Raw genomic sequence first — 25,417 nt, 5'->3', positions numbered from 1 at the left:
TATCAGTAATTTTAACTACATGCATGTTGATCGTTGGTGCTTTTTGTCCATACAATCACAGCATTGCCAAAGTCCATTAAACAGAAACTGATTTTTACATCAAGCTTCTGTTACATCCAGAATTTTCAAAGATCTTTTTTCCTTGATGTTTTGGACTTTCTTTCTGTTTAAATCTTTGTCTGTACCTCATCCTATTTTTTGCCCTTTTTTAGGAGAGTTTTCCTAATCTCTGCACACATCAATGCTATTTCCTGCTTTGAAAATGTATGTTAGATATCTACTCTTTGAATACAACTTTATCAGCAGCTGTAGCTGTATTTGAGCACATATCTTAGGGTGATACCATAAGTCTTCACTAGCTGGTAACAAAGTAATGTAGGACTTTGCCTTGGTAAAAATACATAGCATCTAATGTTTATTTCTCTACTAGTAGGGATTTTGCACTGTCAGTGACCTAATATGCTTTTGAAAAATCTAAATATTAGCAATCCTTAGCTTTCAAAGATTGGAAACATATAGAGTATTACACCTGTTCAATCTAAAGAGTGGACATAGAAACATTATAAAAGAGAAAATTTTAGATTTATACCTTTTCTGGAAATACATCTCTTCCCTTTGCTGTAATCTTCTGAAGCTCCTCTGCTTTATGCAATATTTTTAAAAATAACTGTCCATGTTTCAAAGGTTACTTGAATGAATATTTTTCCATGTATAAACTACCCTTCAGGTAATTGCACCCCTTCAAACATCATGCAGACAATTCAGTACTTTTGATAACTCTCATCAGTTATATAGTCATTGTTACAAAGTCCTGGAGATAGAGGAGAAAGAAAAATACCAGAGGAAGTATTTCATCAAAATATTTACACATGCATATAAATCACAGTCCTGGGGAGCCAGGAGTCGTTCTTTAGCTTGGTGAGGTTTTTTTTTTTTTGCTTTTTTGGAAATAAACACAGTTTACCAGTGTGAAAACACAAAAAAATCCTTAAGCTTTCTGTGCTGAATTTCATCAGCCTTCTAACCTGAACTGTCTGACCTCATAAAAAAATTTCCCTCTCTGAAATTTTTTTTGCCCTGTGCTTTGCCCTGTAGCCTTATCTCCATGTCCAAATTAATTTTGGGCATGTTGGCAGAGCTGATTGCAGGCAGAATTGAGCTCTGTTCCCTCTGGGAGGCAGCTGGCTGGGGGCCAGCCCTGGCCGTGCTGCAGTGCTGAGCCCTGAGCTGCGCTTCTCCAAGTCCCATTAAATGCATCCCAGAGGGGTCAGTGCAAAGACAGCGCTGCCTGCCCGGCTCAGAGCCTCGGCACGGAGACCTCGTGCCTCTGTGAAAGACCTCTGTCTGCCCACCATCTCCTCCTTCTGCAGACTCAAACAAGGAAGGCATTTAATGATCTTCTGTACTTATCTGTAATAGCTGTTATTTGAACCCCTTTCTCATCTTGTGATGTCTGCCTTTATTGGGGTTTCTTTTTTGCTTGCCATATCACACATCTTTGAAACCTTTTATTATGGCTTGTCGTGTGCTTTGCTAATTAAAACTAATGTTCTAACTTTTCTGCTTTTATCTCCCTGACGCAGAGATGCTTACACTCATCCTTAGTATGAGCACATTATTTTCTGCTTTTTCCTCAATCTCTTCTCCACATTTAGGTTGTACCTTTTTATCCTTCAGAAAAGCCTTGGTCGCCTCTGCCTCCTAGCGAGCTAAAGTCACAACACTGAAGATCATGCCCCCTTTCCAATATTGTGTTTAGTGTCCACACTGCTTCACCCCCAAAGTGCAAGTTTCAGTAAAATTTAAATGTGTTATTTAAACTAAATGCTGAAAAAAAGTACTCTGGCCACACATAGCTTTCCATTTATGTATGAAACAGGAGAGTCCTCCTCTACCGTCACTAACATAGTTGTGAATATATAGTATTTGTTCATAGCCTGCTGTGAAATGAGTGCTGAAAGCAACCTTTGGGATTTTTCCCTAAGTCAGAAGATGGAATTTGTTTTTAATTTCAACTGGGATGGGAGTATATGCAATTTGTCATGAGAAATCCTACGTATGCATGAGGGGCTTTAATATGGACTTTGCAGCAAGTATGCCCACAACTGGGAGTTTCAGCTGGAGAGCTGCTTGAGCAGATATGGCTTCTATGTATTTAGGAACCCTCACTACACACTTTTTTCAGAAGCTCTACTTGAACCTGTAAACAGAGGTTAATCTTCCCTTTAGCAAAGAAATGATGTAGCTGTGCTTTTCTTCTTGGGCCTCTCTGGATTTACATTTTGTGCTCTAAGGAAGGACTGTTCTCACTTCCTGAGTTTGTAAACTGTATATTTCAATGATGGTGACTTTTTGCTTTATATGAATCACTTTTTTAAATTTTATAGTTGCTTCTCCAAAATGCGCTGAGTACTGCAATTCATTCTTTAGGAGTTAATCTTCTTTCTATTTGTGCTCATATGTGCTTCTACTGGTCATTTTGATTTCAGTGGCACTGTGAAGGAATGGTTGATTGGAGAATTACTTATTGTTGGTCCCTTAAAATGTACCAAATGGCTTTTAAGAAACACATCTTAGCCTTTGAAGTTAGCTTGTGATAGCTCCTTTTTTATCCTTTAGGTCTTTGCTCTTGCTTGATAAATAACAAGTTCTAAATTGGTTCTATTAAATTTGATGTGTCAATGTTACAAAACCAAGAGATTTTTCACAATATATATTTAATTTGACAATTGCTGTGAATGTGTCACCCTTCAGCCCTGTTGGTTTCCAGATTAACATTAAAACAGTTTTGAAGGGAAGTGGGCAGCAAAGAGGTTTCCATTTTTGCAGCTGGGAGATTTTTGAGAAAAAAAACAATAAGAAATAGAGAGTAAAGCAGAAGGTTTTCCTGAAGGACCACCTGTGTTTTGAAATACAACTCAAACCACTTCACACATTTAATGAGTTGCATTCAACTGCTCAAATATTATGTAATTCTCTGTAGCTGCGTGTATATGTTTATGTATAGATCCGTGACTCAGTCACAGAATATTCTGAATTTGAGGGGACCCACAGGGATCATTGAGTCTGACTCTTAAGTGAATGGCCTGCATGGGGATTATGTGCTCTATAAAAATGCTATAATAATTTCCATTTTAACCAAAAGTTGTGATTTAAAAAATGAAGTCATTTGTATGAAAATATATATACAGTCTTATATTCTCCATTTGTTTGAAGTGAATTCTTTGAACAATACATGTAGCACAGTCTTAATAAGTATAGTGTTGAAGTAGTTTTTGATACTTTGTCTTTCCCTTAAAAAATCTCCACATTTCAAATCACAACCAGTAAACAATTATTAAAAAGGAGGTGTTGATGTCTTTGGGAAAACAGGATGTTTTTAGAGGCACTGTTAAACAAATAACACCTGGGAAAGATAATTGAATATTATTCTGTGAATGAAAACTCTCAAAAAGCAAGAACTGAATGAACTTCAAAGCGTCTTCTGTCTTTATACCTCTAAACCTGATTCTCCAGGACATATGAGAGATGTATTTCTATGGAAAATGTAAAAGACAACCCCATTACCTAGCCTTGTGGATTTTGTTCCCTTAACTTTGAAAACAAAAACCCCACTTTTTTTTCTTTTTCAATGTCATTTCTTTTTCAATGTCTAGTGTGATAAACAGGTGTACAAATGTAATTTTCTGTTCTGATGCCAATTTTAAAAATGTCAAGTTAACAGTTAATAGATCTACCAAAAATATAAAATTATTCTGAAAACCAGTAACAATTCAAGGACTGTATAATGCTTGTATTGTCTAACTTGAGTTTCCTACTTCTTTTTTTTGCCTATAGACACCCTATTTTTGGCCATCAAATTGTTGGGAGCCGGAAAACACAGACTATGGTCAGTGTAGAAATACTTCCTATTTCTTTTGGAAATTACGCATTTTGTTAATGAATGTGTCACAGCAATCTGTCTTGTTTCATCCCACTGTTTAAAATATAATATGTCATGTAATTCCTGTGCAAGAGCTACTGATATTGAAATGAATATGTTGCTACCTTTTTCAAAGTTTGTCAGAAGCTTATCAAAGTCATATTTTGGAGTGGATCTGAGGAAAAAAGAAAAGAGCCCAAGCCCCAAAAGTCAAGAGTCATCAAAATCTACCTTACTATTTATATTCTCTGTTTGCTCCAGCAAGTGTGATTATTTACAATGAGAGAATCTCAGTGAAGCAGAGGAGACTTTATTGATGGTTGTGCAATGCTTATTATGAGATTGAGAACCAAAGATTTGCCTAGTTTAAAACTCTTATCTTCAATATACACCATGTGGAAAATTAGTGATTATGGAAACTATTATAGTTCTAATATGAACTGTATTGGAAAATACAGTTTATTTTTTATTTGCCCGTGACTTGGGAGCAATGTATTAGGAAAATATATTATTAAAAATTATAACAAATTCTGTACTTCTGTACAGATTCTGTACTTCTTCTGTACTCAAATAGTGACCTATTTTTTAAAGAAAGTGTATCCATGAGCAGCCTCCTGTTCATTCTAATCCAAACTGTAAGTACTGAGCTCATCTGAAGACCAGGTAACTGAGCATGTACATGATAGGTTATGTTCTCAAAACTTCAGACCATGAATATCTTATTTTACAGCTTTTCCGAAATGTAGGTGAATGTTCACTTGTAATTTGGATTCTCTGCCCTTGGGAGCCAAAGACTTCGGGATGGATGGTTCCAATAAGTTCTTCCTTCCTTTTTAGAGCAGGCTCAGTTTAATTTCAAATACATTGCCAAATAAAGTAATTTTAAGCTGAAACGCTCAGCAGAGCTGCATGTCTCCAAGGTATAGTTTGAAAATGTGACCATTTCGTCATCCTATTGGAGTAGAAAAGTGTTCAATTTTTCACTGATATTTGAAGATGTCCAGTAAATAGTTACTGAGAGCTCCCAAGGAAGAGGGATTGTTACCATATGTGTGTGCTGAGCCACTCTGTATGAGGAAAATAGTCACTAAAGGAAAAATGATTGATTTACCATTTATTACTTCATTAAAGTCACCTAATATGTTAAAGATCAGCAAGTAATTAACTGGTTTAAGAGACATTGAGTTCTTCAGCTATAATGTATCACATTACTGGGATGGTTTTAATACATAATTACATGCTTACCATGTCTGAATTTCAGATCAGGCTGAGAAAGTTTATATTATTGTCCTTTATTCTAAAGTAGGAGATACTAACTTTCCTGTCATACCTGATCAGTGGATTGGTCAATGAATTATAAACTTTAGTAAGTAGAAATCTTCTATAATGTGTCCAGGTTTGCATGCCAGGAATACAGAATTAAACTTGGAATCAGCGTCTTCATCATGCAGGGAGGTGCTTTTGTTGAACAGTAAATTTACTCATTTCAGAGCTTTTGAGATTTAAATATGTTTCAGTTGCTGAGGTAAGCTCTTTGGTGGCAGAGGGGGCAAGGAAGGGAAACAAACCCTCCAATCTTGCTATCACATTGCTCCTTCAGTGTCATGAGTCAGAAGTGCAGTCCTGTATGAAACAGACCCACAGCCTCCCCATGCAGCAGGGCCAGAGCATTGTACTGGAGCTACCAAAGGGGACTGTAGGTCACCAGAGCTGGATAATGCTGGGGCATTTTCAGGAAAATAAACTTTTAAGGCACCTTTTCAATAATGTTTTTATTAGGTTAGCATCATCCAAATCCCAGAGATTAGGATTTCCCTTGTAAACAATGGTGATCAGAGGAATGCAGGAAAATCAATATATTTAATCAAAATGTTTAAGGAACCAAAATAAAGCTAAAGTAGGTTTGCACATTCTGCAGATTTTCATGGTAATTGTTATTTCCTGGAAAATATAGTACATAGAATTTATGTTATTGCAGATATGCAAATGCATTTCATACTTGTCATGCATTATGATGCTGTGTAGTGCTACCAATTTCATGGACTTGTCTTGAACGAGCTTAAAACTGGGCCCTCTAAAATTATTGACTGAGGCAATTTTTAGTGGCAGGCATTAGAAGTGTCTCAAGAGCAGGAAAAAGCAAACTCCCTCTGTAATCTTCCTTGATCAGAATTACTAACAAGGCAAATAAATTTCTTTGCCATTAACCTATTTTAACTAGCCATTGGAAATACTCTAGAATTTTATTTTATTTTAATTTAAAAATTAATCCTAACCATTCATCTTTACTCATCCATAACTGAGCTACTGTCCAGAATGTAACATACTGCCAGGAAAATAATTTATCTTAAACAAGAAATTAAATGAGATTGAGATACCGTGTGTTAGTTTATTGCCAGAACTAACTAAGAAAAAAATAATCCTTACATATTTGCAAACATGTTAATATCTTCTATAAAATATAATTTGATCTATATAGGCTTGTAATAGCAATTATTTGCCTTAAAAAGTATTTTTCTGTGGAAAGTATAAATGAAAAAGATCTACAAACAGAATCTTCCAATATGTCACAGACACACTCTGATAATAAAGCTGTAGTGCACTGCTACGTCGTAGTGGCAAAAAGAGGGCTTGGATTAAGTTATTTTATGTCAAAATGGAAAATAGCCTTTTGATTGTAATTTCCAAAATATTGACTATGATCATTCTGAAGTAGCTGAGAAACAGTCAGTTTTCTTAAAGTGCTGAAAATCTTCCTACTTTTTCTTGAAAATCATGCTTTAAGTGTTGTCAAGAGAGATTCCTCAAATTGCAAATAATTTTTACAAAGGCAGGTCCTTAAGTTCCATCTGTTGAAGTTCTGTTTTAGTGCCATATGGCTTGGAGTCCACCCAGGCAGGACATGTTGTTCTTTGTAGAATCCCATTGGTTTTAGAGTGATTATGTTAGTGAAAATAAGTAATAATGATAACAACTACTATTATTAAGGCTAGAGTAGTTCAAATAAATTTGCTTTTTCCTGTGAGTTAAGTCATGTTCCTGAATGTGTTTTTGTGACAAACAGAATTGGATCTCAATTCAGAAAAACTGGCTCTTGAAATAGGCACAGCTAGTGGCTGAGCATGTGACCTGCTTGGAATTATCTTCTCTTTTGTTACAGATACAATTTTTACTGCATGTTATAAACAGGTCATGTCATTAAGGATTAGTTAAATAGAGGAGCTAATTAAGACAATTGCATCCCAGAAAGGGGAGATATAATGCCACATATGATGTTGTTATTCAATGTGCATTTGGTCTCAGTTCTAATGGAACCTGTCAGGTTCTCTTGGAGGTTTAGTGACTCACAGCTGTTGCAAATTTGAGGCATTTAGTCCATTACTGTCCTCTTTTTTGAATAAGTAGAAACTATGAAATGTTAGGGAAAAATTCCATTCACAACAAAATGGAAATTTGTCTTTTTTTCAATTCTTTAGGCTTAATTTAACATATTTGTGAATATGTAAGAGGATTGTAAGAATTTCAGACATAAAATAAGAAGAATTAGTAACTTCTATTCATTTTCTCTAGTGAACTTTTGCTGATAGTGCCCTACTATCAGAGGGCACCCAAAACAATCTTTGACATATCAGTAATAGTCTTAAGGATGTTTGAACATACTAGAAGACAGAAAGTCAACTGTGTCTATATAGTTGCAACAGGATGTTTGAGCATTGCAAATTTTTTTGTGTGCATTTCTCTCAAATGAGTTAAAAATGGAGGAGGACTGCAAAATGTTGGTGAGTTTGGTGAGTTATGGAGAACACAGTAGATAATTGATAATGCAACATAAGTTTAAGGGCACTTGACCATGTGATCTTTAAGTGATGCTAAATGAGACTGTTTTTCTCTATCTTCAAAGCAATTTCTTAAATTCTGTTGAAAGACAAGTTTTGAAAATGTAACATATTTTCAGTAGCCTCCCAAATAAAGTCACTACAAAGTATTACAAAGGCAATCTCCTAGGAAATTAGAACAATTATGGGGGATGGGGTAAGTCTTAATTAATTGCTCCCTTTTAAAGTGTGAGATACTTTAAAAATAAACTGACAGAGGCTTCTCCATGCTTTGTCTCTTCTGCTCTGTTCTGAACATGAGCCATGTCAGCTGGCTCATTTCCCTCTTCTCTCCTTAACCCACAGTAATGCTAAAAAGTACATATTGCACAAAAAGTAACTGCAGTCATGTATCATGTTTTTCATATGTTGAAAATTTTCATATAATTTTCTCTTTGGAGTCTCTTGCCTGCTTGTTTTCCATGCTTAGCTTCAAATTCCTCTATGAAAATTTGAGTAGTTCAGGAATTTCCTCTCTCACTTGTATTTCTATATCCTTTACCATAGAGTGACTGTTTGGAAGAACTGTGTGGAGAATGCATTGTATATTTTCATTGCCCAAATGCACAGGAAGGATTTCCTTGGCAACAGCTTATTAGTAAGCAATTTGTATTTGAGAAATACTGATCCCTATTGCTTAACTGAACTCTGCTGGAACACTGCATGTTCTCAGCATCTCTGAAAATCAATCCATAACTATGAGTCAATAGCTTGGGGCAAAACTGGTAGCAGAGAAGCACTTTTGATACAAATTGTCATATATATACATATATAAAATATTTGTTCCAATTCATGCCATGAGAATTTACAAAGAATGTGTGAATAGTTTCTGGAGAGCTCTGCCATTCTATAATCTCAAATCTTGATTCTCAGTTCCCTTTTTTTTTTTACAGCTAATGTCAGACTATGTCAGCAATGACTCCCTCAATCTGTTCTTTAAAGTCCTTAATACAGATCCCTCTGTTAAGGACACATCTCTCAAAATTTTCTGGATTTCTTGGTGTAGTAAGAAACAGACTTTTCCTACCAGATCTCAAGTAATTTATTAAACTGTTTCTAAGACTGAGTTGTGACTCCTTAAGTGAATGACTTGCCTTTAGGAAGCTATATATACATAATATATTGACTAAGATCTTGGTGACAGGACTAAGTGTCACTACAGTCTACCAAGAATAACAGCCTCTCAGGAAAAATGTGACTACTGTCAGTGCTTGCTATGCATAAAATTTGATCTGGGTAGGATCAAATCAAATGAGCTTTAGGAAGGACACTTACATTAGCAGAGAGGTGGTAGAGGTTACCTATAGTGTTTTTTCCCACTCTGAATTAATATACCATTATATTTCTCTGCATAAAGACATTGTTCACTCATTAGAAGCTACCTCTGTTATATAAATGATGAAAGTCTCACTTCAACAAGCATGGCCTTGAGTTTTGTTCTGATCCTTGCTGATTCTGACATTGACAAATCACTGCAATGAGGCCTCTGTAACCAGAAGGCATTTCCAGATAAGGCTTTCCAGTCATCTCACCACTTCAGAGTTTTGTGCTTACCTGAATGATTCTTTCCATAAAATTGTAACTTATTCCCATTGTATGAAGAGCATGAAAAATGTATTTGGTCAATGCACATGGATGCACACATAAGAAAGAGTAACTGATGCAAGTACATGTTTCTGCAGTACTGTTTCAAAAGCATTGATAATCTGCATCTAGGTCCTCTAATAATAAAAATAAAGTTTCTTAACAGAATTCTGATATTTCTAAACATAACTTGGATTTTTTTTAATTGCTTTTAAGTTTCTATGTTGAGTAAACTAAATAAGTTTCATAGAATGTCAGGAATTGGAAGGGAATCACAGGGATAATTGAAGTCCAGCTCCTGGCCTCGCACAGGACACCCCAAGAATCACACCATGTGCCTGAGAGTATTGTTCAAATGCTGCTGGAACTCTGTCAGGCTGGTGTTGTGACCATTTCCCTGGGGAGCCTGTTCCAGTGCCCAACCTCCCTCTGGGTGAAGAACCTTTTCCATGTATCCAACCTGAACATCCCTGGACACAACTTCTGGCTTTGTCGCGGGTCACTACAGAGAGGAGATCAGTGCCTGCCCCTCCTCTTCCTCTAAAAATTAAGCTGTAGACTGCAATGAGATCTACCCTAAGTCTTCTCTTTTCTAGGCTGAAAAGCCAAGGGACCTCAACCCCTCCTCCTGTGACTTTCCCTGATCCCGTCACCACAAGTGTCCCAGATTAGGAAGGTGTGGAGGAGGCAGTGTTGGTGTGCTGCTGTGATCACTGTGGCTTGTCTCACGTCTTCTCCAGCACTGGGGTCCCTGTGGGCACTGTGGCTATTTGAATGCTGACCCTAATGGAATCTTAGTGCTGAGGCTGAGGTCCCCATCACCGTGGGAGGTCCAGGTTAGAAGGCTGTGGAGGCAGCAATGCTGGCACTCTGACATGCTCTACTTTGCATGCCTTTTCCTGCCCATTGTCCCTGGAGCTGTAGGCTTTCTGACTCTCTGAAAATATAACCATAATGGAAAGTTGAAAGCATTATGATAATATCAAGAAGCATGAAATGATTCAATGGATGTAGTTTTAAGTCGTATTTGACAATTGGATATTCTTAGTCTGATCTTGGGTGACCTTTCTCCCATACCAGTTTTTTGTCGCCTTGGCAGAGTTTTCCAAGGGCAACATCATCTGGGGACTTCTGTATGTTGAAGATGAATTAGCCTTTTTCTAATTCTTGATCTCTTTGGTAGTTTGAAATTTGGGTTCTTTCTTGCCCTTTGTTTATGTAAAAAAGTCCTCTGCTTGTGTAAATCTATAATTGAATTGCTTTCCTGAAGTGTTATGGGAAAAGAATAGGATCAAAGAGTAAAGACTAGAAATGGAGAAAAGTGTTTCATAAGTTAACGTTTTGATGATTTGGCAATTTAATGCAAATAAACCTGATCATGGTCTTCCTTCTAAATTAATTTTATTAGCCTTTACTTAAGAGTATGGTTCTTTGGTAGATACACAGGGCTCTGTGGTGACCCATTTTTAAGACTAAGTGAAACTCAATAGCTGTTGCTAAGGGCAATTTTTTTTTCTAGACTAAAAGCAGAGGTGACCTAAAGATGGTATGAAATAGCCCTAGAAATCCCAATGTTTAAATAAAAGAGTTAATTTCATGCTTTCCATCCTGCAGTCATGTTTTGTGCTGATTGTCCTGTAATTCTCCATCTGCAGCAGGCACTTGCATATAGAGGGAGAACTGCCTGCCTGCAGGGCACTTTGAAACCCTTAGACCTTGCAGTACTTGCTTTTTTCTTTGCTCTTAGATACAGACTAGGCTTATAACACACTGGCTCTGAAAACAGGACTTTGGCTCAGGGAGTACATAAATTTAGCCTGGCCTCAGTGGAGATAACAAGTGGTCAGTGAAAGCACACTTGTGTGAATCCGGCTGTGATCCCACTGGCACGGTTATGGAAGGAGTTTGTGTGCGTGGTGGGAGGGGTGCAGGTGCCATAGTCTGTGGTCTTCAGAGGCCCAGTTGAACTCCCATTGAATTTAGCTGTGGCCTTTGCTCCACTGTGGCAAAAGGGAAGATTTAGCCCCTGTTTAGCAATAAGATAAAATTCCTCAGTGTGGGTTTTGGGTGAAAGTTCTGTGGTTTTTTTTTTTTTGTGTTTTTTTTTTTTTTTGAGTAACTATAATATAATGTGTACTCAGTCCAGTTTCCTGAGCTAGAATGAAGCATGTCATAAATCTCTATGATCTTATCTAAAGAAAAAAAATCTATTGAGGTTTCATAGGAGCTTTCAAATGCAAGTGAACTGTCAAGAATAGGAAACAAGTAGCGAACCATGAAAATGGTTTGGTTTTTTTTGGATGTGACAGTTTAAAAACTTGCAAGAGGCAAAGTACAGGCATCCTCTCTATGCAACTCTGGCTTTGTAGTCTCACTTGAAACTCTCAGATTGCCCACATTTTCTGAATGCCTGAACAGAATTTTCGAGAGCAAGTAGACTGTATTTACTGCATAGCTACAGGAATGTATTTCAACACTTGTTTCTTGTTCAAATACCCATTTATAAACATCACTGACCATCTTTCATTATGAAATGTTACAAATTAATACAGCCTTTAAAATTATTGGCAAATCTGTTTGCTCATGGTAATAGTCACTTCTAAAGCACAAGCTATAGTATCTAATACATAATTCACTTTAGTAGAGGCAATTATGTTGATTGCAAAATCCATCAGAATACACTGGCTCTAAAAATAAGTGTATAAGGCAGTCCATATTTAGCAAATTGATGTTATTAATCAGACCCTGTTCCTTGCATATCATTCATCCCCATGGTGAACATTTTTCAGCACTCTTGTCAGGGAGGGGCAAGGAAGGGCAGGTAGGCAAGAACTGAGGTTGGCAAGAGTGCAGGCAGGAACGAGGTAGCAGCATGGATAGGCTACAGGGCTGGTCTATCTACAACACGACTTGAGCCTGTGCCAGGGGCAGCAGCTAGGCCTGAGCACAATTCCTGGGTACAGGCCTCAGTGGAACCCCTGGATGGGGTCCTTGGTGGAATTACAGATCCTTGGTGTTCTGAGGGCCCTGACCAGGAGTTTTGTGGGATAGATAAGTAGAGAGCTATATAAAGAAATAGAGAGCTTCAGCTGGAGATCCTTCCTACAGGCTGCACTTCTTGTGAAGCTTTAAAAGCACTGTCAACATGTGGGATTGGAAAAGCAGACACTGTAATTCACTGAAATTCTGCGAGATCCTGACTCTGCTTTGAGAGGGAAATTGATTGACATCCTCAAAGTCCAGCTACTGGACAAGTACACTTACTCCATGTGTGATTTGGTGCAGAAAAGGAGTGGTGCCTGTGAAAGGTACCATATTTCAATCCATATTTCAAATGTCATTGTCCTGAAGGTCAAAAAACAAAACCTCACTACTCTACATCTTCAAATGATCTGGCTGAAAATGAGGGTGGATATTCACTTTCTTGCTTTCCAACCTGCTACTGATTTTTTTTACAGATAAGCCAAATAATGTGATAGATAGCATAAACTGGTGAAGACAAATTCCTGAGCTGCTGCCAGCTTTTCGTGGCAGTACAGTTAGCTGTTGAATAGAGGCTCAAACATGCACTTTTATAGGATGTAATTGTTAGCACAAAGCAATGGCAATAAATTGAGTCAGAGTAGGAATGTCCTCCAGCACTTTTTCCTCCGACAGTAGTGGATATGCTGTACTTTTCACAATAGTAATTTCTCCTTAGGCATATTCTACCTTATTCACAGTGGCACATAGAAACATTTCTGATAAAGGAATCCAAGCCACAGCTGTTTTAACCATCAGACTCCTCTGAAGGGGAAAGTATCTGGACATTTAAGTTTAAAAAAAAGGGTATGAGGGATAAATATGATTTTTTGAGTCCTGCCAAGTTATGCTCATAATGAAAACTAAACACCTTTATATGGACTCCTTACTATGGATTGGGAGCAAAGAGTGTCATTAAAAGAACCCTGCAGGGAAAATAACTGCAGTAGAGTTACACAGTAAAGACCCAGCATTAAATTAATAATGTGTTGAGCTAATTCATCTCCTGGTGACCTGCTGGTTGTTTCTCTGGTGTTGAAATCTCTCTTATCTGAAGATACTTCTTTGATGCAACCTATCCTGACAGAAAGATGAGCAGTCAGCTACCTCTGAAACAAGAATTTTTGTAGGAGTAGCAGGAAATATTATCCCAATATTTGCCCACAATTGGACTCAAGGAAGAGCTAAACTAACTAAAAGTGTCTGCACTGGGACTATAAGAATGTGCTTTAAAAGTTTTGATCAAGTGCAGGAACAGGGAGCTTTTATTGTTTCTGTTCTGTTGGTATTAAATTGGTAGAGAAAATTTTGACTCCTGGAATTCTCAGAACTGTCTACACATTATATAAAGTGTGTATTTTATTGCTAATATTTACAAGGGGCTTAGGAATTTTTTTTCTTGTTCAATGAAATAACCAACTTTGAAGGAAAAGAGGAAAATACTTCATCTTAAAAGAAGTGAAATGACAAAGACTTTCTCTCTCCTCAAGAATCTCTTACCAGTGTACTAATTGTGAATGCAGCCTAGGTACAAAGGGTCCAAAATTCATGCCCTCATCTTTTTGTGATGTTTCAGCATGCATGCCAATGCATTAGTGTAAGTGTATAATATGTTGCAATGCATGAAAGCTATAGAAACTCTCTGTCTGCTCTGTGTGACGTGGATCTAGATCTGTCTTTGTAGATTTTGTAGACACAGAAACTGCCTTGGAACCAGAGGGTATGTGGGGGGGCAGGGAATAGAGAAAGAGACCGTGGCTTCTTATGAGAGTGGAAAGTGAAATATTATAAAATGAAGTACACCAAATAATACACACAAAAAGAGGAGGGGAAGAAAAGAAAAAAAATTTATTAAAATAGAACTCATTTTACATCAAGTAACACCTTTAATTGCAGGTAGAAGTGCTTGTAATCAATTCAACTAAAAGAGCATTCACTGCAGTGGGTTTGCATGCATTTGCAGGTATCTTGTCAGGAATAAATATTTCCATGGCATCTTAAATTATATTTGGGTTGACTAACTTAATATTCAAACCTACATGTAAGATGAGCACATCCTTCTTCCTAGTTAGGAAGAGTTAAGTTCCTGTGTGAAGTTATTTCCCAGAGAGGCTTTGCTTCTGTACTAGACCAGCTGGCAGTAGGAACATTCCTAAGCACAACCAGCAACTATGGGCTCTTTTTGCTGATTGTGGAGATAAGTTAAGGTTTTATCACCTAATCTGATCAAAAGATTCATCCATCTCACATGAGCAGTGCTCTGAAGTAATGAAGTGGGTAGGAATTAGGATAGAATTCCAATTAGGAATTGTACTGCACTCACTGGTCGGGGAGTCTGTAAAATATTCAGAGTTTTTTGGAAAGTATTTGCTGCTAAATAAGGTCTATTGAAAATGCACTTTACCATTTTATTACTAAAGATTCTGCATTCTGTCTAAATGAAGTGGAGGAAGGACAGGTCTTCTGAAGGATTTTTTGATTTAGAAAATAAATGAAAGAATATTTTTTCTCATATGTAGCAGATGACGCTTTTTTTTCATTTTTAGGTCTTACATTATTTTCTAGTTTAAGTATTGGTTATAGCAGACTAATCTGTATGAGACATGAATTTTATCTAGAATTATTTTTTAGCTAAAATCTTCTTAGGTTGAAAGTTTGTGTTTTCTAAATATAGACTCAAAATAAATAAAAACATGTATTTGTGGTCTTACAATCCTGTTTGACTAATACAGCAGCAGCTCCTGCTGAAACTCTTATGCATTATGATTTATACACAGACAGTTTGAAAAATGTCTTTGCCATTTTTCTTTAATGTGCTAGTTCCCTGGCCATTAAAAAGCCCTGACCTTAAGTACCTCATGAATTTTGCACATGATGTCTGTTGCATAAAGCAGATTTTATTATTATTTAATGAACCTATGTATCTGATCCATCATTTCAGTTACAATCCTGGTAGCCTTGATCCCATATTTAAAGCTTTCTAGAACAAAGGGAGAAATCAAACAATAAAGCTAGCTTTAAGCCAGACATGAAGCTTTATTTCTCATCTGCCATGTTTGTGAGATGGTGGCAAATTCTGTTTATTTTATTCTGTTCCAGCTGTTTACCTCTGCAAGCGGACAATGCAAAACAAAGCAAGGCTAGAACTAGCAGACTATGAAGCTGTAAGTACCTGGCAAAAAGTAAATTTTTCTGCTGGGCCTGATGAGCCTGTGAAATAATGTGAAGCATGAGAACTATGGGCTGTGAAAATTTATCAGTTATCCTGTTCTTCCAGCTTGTGGGTGTAACAAGCTGGAAGAAGCTTGTCCAGTTAGCCTTCACTCTCATCTCTCAAACACCATTTAAGAAATGATAACGAAGGCTAACTGGACAAATGTTGAGAATACAGCCCATCTGTAATCATACTCTGCTCAGATCCCCTTGCCAGGATCGCAAATAACTTCACAAATCCCAGCTGCACCACGAGTGTTTGGAAGAGGTTGTTCTCTATAGCATCTAAGGTTTGAACAAAGGATCCCTGACAACATTTCCAAAAGCTCTTGATGGATGTAGAAATGTGAATCTCATTCTTTATAAGGGATGCTGACACTTGAGCCTTTTCCCATCAGCTAGATGAGAGGCAAAGAGGCTCAGACTAGAGGCATTCCTACTCCCTGACAGCTGTGCTGTGCCTTGGGCAAGGTAAGATAATTGGGGCCAGGAAGAGCTTGAAAAAGGGAGAGTTGGATTAGCTGATGAGGATGGCATTAAATAAGAAGAGAGATGGCTCGAATTCCAACTCTACCCCCAAAAATTCCTGAATTTTTCATTAATCTGTCAACACAAAATTCATGAACAGCCCTGTCTCTGGGCTGAAAGCTGTCCAGCTGTGCTGCTGTGACCTGATAGCAGGATAGTCAGCCTGGCCTCTCAGCACACCAGACACTCCAGCCACAGCACCATGCTGACACACTGCGTTGCTTCTTTTGGCACAAGCTTGTTTTTCAGTGTGCTGCGCTGTGGGACATGCATAATTTTATACTCACACGTCTTAGAAAACTCCCCTTCAATGTGCAATCCATAAGAGCCTTTTCTGGTATTGGCAAGAACTCTAGAAAGTCTGCTCTTCTCTTTCTGTAGTCTTCATTTTCAGTGAGTATGGCACAGAGATATGTTTGCAATGCATAGAAATATAGTAAAAATAACACTTTTTTTAAGAGACTGCATACATGCTGTTTAAACTGGGAAGAGATTTAGAAAGCTCTGTTGGAGACAGTGAAAATGTTCCATCATCAATGGAAGAAAGAATTTTGCAATGATTTTACAATTCTTCTTCCTGTTATTATTAGTAGGCTGCAGAATAGATACATTTCCTGTACAGTATTGAAGAACTATAGTCTGTACTTTTAAAAATGAGGATAGCTGTGGAGGTTTGACTGTACTACCAAAAATGGCAGCCAACGCTGTCCAGTGGAAACCATTTGCATGGATGACTGATGAAGAATTGTCATGTGGATCATCCAAATGGACATAGCTGCTGTTATCTTTCATTGATACATACTTTCAAAACAAGGATGTTTCTTTGTACTATTTCAAAATTGCTAAAATAGCACACACTATATACAAATGTTTCAGAAATCCCATGTTCTGCTGAAGGATGCATCTACCCTTTTTATCAGAGTTTCAAAACTAAAATAGTCGAGGCCTTCCGTCTCATTGGGTGGCAAGAACAAACTTTATATCAGATAAGTAAGGTCCATTTACACTGACACAGATATCATGACTTGTATTACATTTTGGTGAGGGGGAGGTGAGGAGAGGAGGGAAATATAAAGTCAGAATCTATTAAGGAGTAAATAACTTGCAAGCTAACCCGCTAAAATTGTGATGTATTTGCAGGAGAGTTTGGCCAGGCTACAGCGAGCTTTTGCTCGGAAATGGGAGTTTATTTTTATGCAAGCTGAAGCACAAGCAAAGTAAGTTCCTTTGGAGATGTGCAGTTTTCATGTCGCATGATTTTTTGAGGGGAGGGGAAGTGGTTTGACACCTTTGATGTTTAAAATTACTGTCCTTGACACTGTTTCCTTTAAATGTCCTGTGACATTGCCAGGGTTGACAAGAAGAGAGACAAGATAGAGAGGAAGATTCTTGACAGTCAGGAGCGAGCATTTTGGGATGTGCACCGTCCGGTGGTGAGTGCTGCTGGGGCCATGGGGTCTGTGAGCAGGGCTGCTGAAATGTCACCTTCTCTGCAGCTTTGGGGTGGCCTGGGCACAAGTAAAACAGCAGCAGGGTGAGGGGTTAGGGCTTGCCTCCCTCTTGTAAGGATCTTGAGTTTATATGAATCTGGTATTGCAGACTTCAGATGTGTCTGCATCCAGTTCACGATTTTCAGTGAATAGATGTGTTGTGCCTGGTTTTTTGAATCAAAAAGTACCTGTCTTTGACTATTATCATCTCAAAGGTTTCCTGGGTATGAGTCACACAACCAAAATTATCAGCATAACTAAAAATACTCTTAAATAAGTCTGACTATTTTTCTTTTTTAGTCTTCTTTTTTGCTTGCTAAGCCTTTTAACTTCATTCCAGTTATGCTTCCAAGCTATTTTTGAAGTACATAAAGATTAAATATTGGCTTTGAGCTGTGGGAGTCACTGTCTAAACAAGATTTGTCTGAGTTCTTTGTCAAAGTCCATCTGAAACAGAGGTTTAAAAAAGAAAGTTTCTTACATACTCAACTATACTTGAGTGCTAAAATTGTGAAAAAGAATGTCAATTGTTACAATAATTCCAAGTAAACTGTACTTTTTTTTTTGCTTTACTACAGAGCAATATTGTTTTCCCTTACTTAGATTTGAGGTTTCCTTTCCTGTTTATGCAGTTTGGTATCATTACCAATGAAATCATATATGAACTATATCTTTTGCTCTGACACTGGGGAAAGCTACTTTTAGTGGGGGAAGTAAAATTAGGTGATGACACATGTGGAAGAATAGAATGCAATGAGACAGTTTAAATACAAAATAATAAATTGATCATGGTCAGCTTACATTTGCAGCTGTGGAAGTGAAGTGGTCATAGAGGAGATGGATTTTTAGGTAGGATTTATATTGTCAGATAGCAAAAATAACTTGATGTGAAAAATTCCTGCCACAGGAAATAGATTCAAAAAGACTGGGATATTATTGTCTAATCACTGACACAAAACAAGGAAGGAGATCAGAAAGTGATTTTCCATCTGATGTAGGCTGGAGCTACATAGGGAATAAACACAAAGTATCTATGGACCTGAGACCTGTGAAGGTGAAGAGAGCTTTTATATTTGCTGCAGAAATGGATCTAAAGGTTTTGAATCTGAGAATGAGATGTTATTTTCAGGTTTGGAAGAGATGCATTGTTGAAGCTTCAAGAGAGTAAAAGGGACCAGGAAAAGAGGAAATTGAATCTGATTAAGAGCTTTGGCTGAACTGTGGATAAATCTGCCTGGTCCAGCAGATGTTTTTAATCTGGCTGTAAACATACCTAGGAAATATCAGAGGCAAAAGGCTGGCTTACAGTCAGCAATGCAGGTCCTGGCTTTAGAAGTTATAAATAGATGAATGGAGAGGTTCATACTTTGGTTAAACTGCTCCTCTCAACAGTCAGTGAAATAATATTATTTTTAAAAACACCATTATAAATTTACTGTCACAGTAAAATCCAGAAGCTTCTTTTGAAAAGAACAAAAGATAAAACACAAAAAGACTGAAAAGAGGAGGGTGATGCTAGAGCTAGTTTCAATTTGTAATGGATTTTCAAGCCTCCAAAAGGCCTCCCAAAAAATTACAGAAACGCTACTGCAACTCTGGAGAACAAAATTTTTAAACAGTTTTTAAAGGTGATGTTTGGATAAGAATCTGTGTATAATATAATGCTTATTTTTATTTACAGCGTTTCACCTTTTGATAAAAGTTCAGAGGCTAGGGGCAGTGACAACATAGTTCAAAATCCACTCCAATGTAATTTTTTTTTTACTGAAAACAAGTTTTGAGGATCAAATGTTTTGTTATTTTTGGTTGGTTGGTTGGTTGAAGGTGAGTAAATAAATTTTTTTGGGGTTTTCTTGCAGGCACCCTGGTCCTTAGTTGCTTTATCGCTATGTTTGTTACCTACCCAGATACAGTACTGATACAGAAGATGTACATGAAAAATATAAACTATGAATATTAAATTTGCATTGTATTTCAACTTTAAGTTGATGAAAGGAGCAGAAGGGGGAAGCAAGGCATCATTCCTAAAGGACAGTGCAGCAGTGCACTACAGGAATGGGAGACATGAGAACAGTTGTATGGCACTGGAGCCAGGAGAATGGGGAAGCAGAAAAAGCGGATGATTAGGTATCAGAAATGTCACTGTGACTCATAGGTTTAAAAAAGAAAATTAGCCAAGGTTCGACATGTGAAGAGGATTTGCCTCAAAAAACACCACTGTTTCATAGGTCCAAGTCAAAGGCAAGCCTGTAGGTGATTACAGAAGTTCTAGAAGATTTATGCCAGTCTGAGGGACAGACAAATTCTTTAAAGTCATTTTGACTGTTACTTTGGATTTGTTGCTCCATAATTTTTTTTCCTGGGTCTTCAGACTGAGATGATGCTTGGAGACAAGCTAGAGAAATTGGATTTGGAAAGGTTTATTCAAATAATCATCTACTGCTCAATTTTCTTCTGAGAGACAGTTAAGAGAACAGCTTTGTTATCTCACTGTTTAGTTTCCATTCCAATGTTTATGTAATTGCTATTTCCCTGTGGGGGTGTTTTGGTTTGGTTTTTTTTTGTGGGGGCAGGAGTGGGGGTTGTTGTGTATTTCAGGGTATGTATGTGGGAGTGCAATCTTGGCCATTTCTGTAAATCCCAATTTCTGCTTTATGCAGAAAGATCTTAGCTTGCAGTTAAAAAGAGTATGGCCGAGCTTCAGCTGTACATAACTGCAGCCAGCAAAGACATCCCAAAACATATTTAGTTTTACTAGTTCAGATACCAGCCATAGTAAAAACATGGAAATTTGTGTCAGGGAGAGCTGTATAAATTCCCTTGCAATCCTAGGAGAAAGTCCATGTTGTTATTTCCAAGGTAGAGCCAGTATCTGACATAGGTCTCAGATTAGTATTATTCACATAAGTGATGCATTTCTCTTGTTGATGGCAGAGTAAACACATCTTGAAAATCTTTCTCTTCTTTTCACCTACCTAGAAAGTGTATTATTTTCACAATTTTGAAACTTCTGTTGATAACAGTGTGAAAATAGGCAAAAAATTGGTTAGGAGGATTAAGGTGTTATTCAGAAACAATAACAAATCAGGCTAAATTGGGGAAGTGAGTTACTTCTAGGAGAAAGAAATTGAGAAGCTGCTTTTGCTCAAAAAGAAATATCATGCTCCTTATTAAAGTCTTTCAAAGAGAACTTGTTTCATCTTTTCTGAATTATTAGCTCTTTTTAAACTCCATAATCTTACACTTGTTAAAAAGGGACAAACAGGTACTAAAGCAGTAAATGCTCTAAAACATTCTCAAACCCACACTAACTACAGTCAGAGCAAAGTAGCTGTGGCTCACTCTAAAACTAACTCTTTTAGGTAACAAGCAAGATAGCTGATGTCTTGCTGCTACAAATTATTCATTTTTCTTCCTGAGTTATATATTAATGAAATAATATGGCCATAACAAAAAAGTCCTTTTGGATACTTGCTGAGATTCACATTATTTCAGAAGATAGTGGGGGAAGTATCCTTTTCTTTGAAAGTCACCTGTGTACTTTGTAACTGTGAAAACTTGAAAAAGCATTTCATTTTCTCCAATGCCTCTCTGACCTTTGCCATCAGTCTGTGTTGGTTGTATTACGGTCATGTTTAGTAGGTTTCTGTGCAGTTGTTTTTAAAATGAAGATGGGAAATACACAACAGATGTGCTAGAAAACTGCATTGTCATGTGTCCCTCTTCAAAGTTTAAACACTGGCTGTGGTTTAGTCATACTGTGATTTGATAAAGCATGAGCATGAGTCAAAGTGTGAGCCAGTTCTTTTATTCTGCCATTTTTAACTTGGTTAAACCCAATCCACAGGACTTCTATTCCCATAATAGCTGTTACTATTTTGCTTGATTATGGTGATTATTTTGGTTCTCTGGGAAAAAATGGATATAAAATATTGATAAGGGTCAGGCTTAATGACCTTCAAGGTCTATTCCAGATTCCATTTATTCTAGATGATTCTATATTTTATGAAAAACAATAACGGTAGTTTGTGTGATTTAATACAGGACAGAGAAGTATCTGGGGCGAGTATGTCTGGATTTGGGTGCTCCTTGCCATTGCTTCCTAGCACCAAACTAGGAAAACAATGTTCTTGAAATATTTTAAAATTTGTCACATATCCCACACCTTTTGCTTCTCTCTCTCTTAATGAGACTCTATGTCCATTAATTTAATTTTCTCTTTTTTTTTAATTGTATTTTGAGTCGTCTGAACATAACCCTTGACACCTGACCTGGCAGGTAACATTACCAGGAGGTGAGAGCCAGGCAGTGGGTTCTTCTGTATTTTAATAATTATTTCATTCTGTCTTTTAAGATCAGCCTCAGAGAGTTGTCAAAACAGTGCATTTACCTTGGATAGGATAGTGCATGCCTGCATTTCACACTCAGTATTAGACTTCTCTGGGCCAGTCACTTGCAGAGCCAGAGAACTCTGCTTTTTCATAATATTTTCAAAAAATTTATAGGTGTCTTCAGAAAGCAAATGTGAATCATGCCATCCAACTTCTCTAGTGATATGTACACATATAATTTTCATGTCTTCTTTTGCACCTCTTTCACCATATATCATTACAAGGGAGTTACCTCTACAGGAGTCAGGGAATGCAGCCAAACCAGGAGTTGTCATTCTCAGATAATTGCCCTTCTGGTAATGAAATGAAACCCAAGTTAAATGCTTTAACTTCAAAAAATGGTTGTAATGTTTATGATCCATACTTGCATGTAATTGAGGCACATATTTATAAGCCCTCTAGCTGGCCTGCTATCTAAGATCTTTGCAGAAGATTTTGAACTCACATTATTTTAGCATTTTTATTTAGTCTAATACTTGAGTAAAGGTGGGGCAGATGGGGAAAAAGAAAGCAAGTTTCTTGCAAGAGTGCAACAAAACGAGTTTTTGGAAGTTAAAATTGAAAGGAAAGCTGTGAGATAGTTAATTGATGAGATGGTGGAAGGACACCAAGAAAAATGATATGACAATATGGTTTTGAGTAAGACCCAGTTCTGTGTGAAACTAGGAAAGTGACCTGAAGAAGTAAGTATAAGGAATTTTTTTATAAGTGCAATGTTTATACACTGATCTTTGTATCTGTGGGAAATAAATTTTCTCCTTTAATCCAAAGCATTTTGTCAAAGATCTTCTTATAAGTCAAAAGGCATATAATCAATTTCTAAATGTCACCTGTATTTGCCATCAGCTTTTTCAGAGATGTGCTAGACTTTTCTGTTGCCACTTATTTTCAAGTGAATAACCTCAATTTCTTCTCTATGGAATCTGTAAAGCAGCAGTTTCCTGCCTTTTGTGGTAAAAAAAACTATTGAGAAAGCAATAATGAATCTAAGTATTTAGCAAAGGGGCAAGAAAATGGAAAAATTTAACAAGTTTCCTTGTGCAATACTGGAATCTTGACATACACAAAAATCATTTTAATATAGCCTTAAGTAAAATTAATCCTACTGAAATATCATTTGAATAAATACTATGGATCTAATTTCTGTGCAACAATTTCTGATTCTGAAAACCAGTCATGACAAACCTGAAATGCCATATCATAAATTAAAACTAATTAGAAATTTAATCAACTTGCAAAAATAATTAAGCATAGAACTTCAGTGCAGGAGTATTTTCTTGGGTACAGCTTCTTGTTTAATTTCATATAACTTGGCTCAAGAATTAAATTTTAACATCCTTATCCATTTTGCATAATATGTAATTCTGTGACACACACACACACACACAACTAATGTTTTTTTTTTTTAAATGATCAAATCTTGTTCCCTGTAAGGTGAAAGCTCAGCTTTCAACATCATCTGTCCTTAAACAACCAGGTGTGTGAGAACATGAGGATCACTGTCATGGTTCAAGATGTTTTATCTCCTATGGATACATTTTATGGTTTCATTAATTAGTATTGCATTCCTTGAAAATTTCTCTGAGTCTCTCTCCTGTTTCAAGCTGATCTTCCATTTGCACAGCCAGTGGGATTCCTCGTGTGTCTGATGTTACTCTGGGAAAAGATCTGAACTCTTTAGGCATGAAGTGGAAATTGGTGCAGTGTAGGTTTCTTTATTTCAGAAATATGCTAAAAATCTTTGAAATTTTAAGTGGTCCTAAAGTCTTTACTAAGTGAGACTTCAAATCTCTTAGTTTGAAAATCATTTGAATTTTACCTTGCTGCAAACATAATTAAAGTTTGATCAAAAAACTGGTTGATCAAATGTCTCTTCTTTATCTGATTGTGTTTGAATCTCATTTATCTTGTCCAAATAAGAGAAAGAGCTCATAGTTGATCTTTTATCCATTAATTGCACACCTTTCAGTGTTTTGATTAGGTCAGCTGCAGAACAACAGTGGAACTACTGTTATTTTGGTAGTAGTCAGTGATCTGCAAATCAATCCTTTAATAAAGGATGTATTGATTTTACTAATTGATCCAGTTGCAAGATTCTGTCCTCCATGTGGGGCTCTCTACAGTATGTTTAACTTATGCATAAATGCAAAAATTCATTATTTCTCCATCAGTATATTCTAGTGTATGACACAATAAGTTTTATTGTTCATTCATCTTAGTTTAACAAATAAGTCTGTAACTTTTTTATTATTTATCTCTGTTCTTTAATGAGCCAAAATGCAATTAGCTATTGAGGACAAGTATTGAACATTTAAATTCATGCTATGCTATCTGCATAATTCTCTACTAAAACCTTCAATGGAAGAGAACACTTAATCCTAACAAAGGTTTTATTAATTCTTATGAATTAAGACAATCCCTTCCTTTGAAGGAAGAAGCTCAATAAGATTTTACATTCAACATTCTGTGGCCTGAAACATCAGTCTACTAAATGAATAAGAAAAAATGAAAAGCTTTTATTTCCTTAATTAAAAGCCAGCTGATAGGTGGTTTTAGCAGTTAAGCTGTGTACAATTTATTTCCATTATCCTACTGGACTGTAGATCACTATTTTCAGGTGTATTTGCAGCATATCAACAGATGGTTTGCATGGTTTATAAATAGATTTGTATTAAGCAATATGAACAAATTTGAGGTTATTCTATGCAAGTCCAGTTCCAAGTTGTATTCACTTACTTCAGTGTCATACTAATCCATACATTGCAAGTATTTATCCTATCCTGAGTTCCAAAAAAGATAGTGTTTGTAAGTATAACACATACATAATGAAAAGACTATAGGTATTGAAAATATCTAATGAGTTAGTAGGACAAGCAGGTTCTAATAACTTCACCCTGATTATCTGGCAAATTTATGAGGCATCTAGAAATAACATATGAATCGTGCTTGTACAGAATCTATACTTGAGAACAGTCTTGGGATTTGCTTACTAAAAATTATGTTTCATAGGTGGTAATTGAAAGATATAGCTATAATTCTGAGAGGAAGTAATTTCTAACAGGCATGAATCTGTAGGAAAGCTAGTAACATCATGAGCTAATTTGAGAAGCTTGGTCTGGAACTGTAGAGGTGAAGTGTTGATAGGAGCTCTTTCCAAAGTAGTCATCAAACTTACATACTTATTACAATTTACATTTGTGGTTGCCGTGGCTGTTGGACTGTATTCCAAATAATAATCTCTGTGTTTGCTTCTCATTAGAGCTATGATGCAAGTGAGAGCTCCACAAAAGCACTATGATAAAACAGCAGGTGTTGAAAGTCCAGTCACACTACTTTTTTGTCAGTCACACAACTGAATCAAAAGAGCATGTTTCCAGAGAGACAGTTGTGCTA

At 36.7% G+C, this 25,417-nt stretch overlaps 1 protein-coding gene across 13 annotated transcripts in view; it reads left to right on the top strand.

The window, feature by feature from the left end:
* The window catches only part of RGS7 (regulator of G protein signaling 7), a 253,709-nt gene that overhangs the window by 177,272 nt on the left and 51,020 nt on the right, over positions 1 to 25,417 (top strand). For all 13 annotated transcript variants that reach the window (XM_074537545.1, XM_074537547.1, XM_026793803.2 and 10 more), the window contains 4 exons: positions 3,838 to 3,889; positions 15,502 to 15,566; positions 17,284 to 17,360; positions 17,495 to 17,576. In XM_074537545.1, coding sequence (XP_074393646.1) covers positions 3,838 to 3,889; positions 15,502 to 15,566; positions 17,284 to 17,360; positions 17,495 to 17,576 — 276 coding nt within the window. The remainder of the gene's footprint in view (positions 1 to 3,837; positions 3,890 to 15,501; positions 15,567 to 17,283; positions 17,361 to 17,494; positions 17,577 to 25,417) is intronic.

This window comes from Zonotrichia albicollis, chromosome 3, assembly GCF_047830755.1.
Source record: "Zonotrichia albicollis isolate bZonAlb1 chromosome 3, bZonAlb1.hap1, whole genome shotgun sequence".
In the NCBI taxonomy this organism is placed as follows: Eukaryota; Metazoa; Chordata; class Aves; order Passeriformes; family Passerellidae; genus Zonotrichia; species Zonotrichia albicollis.
Note: the sequence above shows the minus strand (reverse complement) of the source record. Positions and strands in the feature narration are given on the sequence as shown.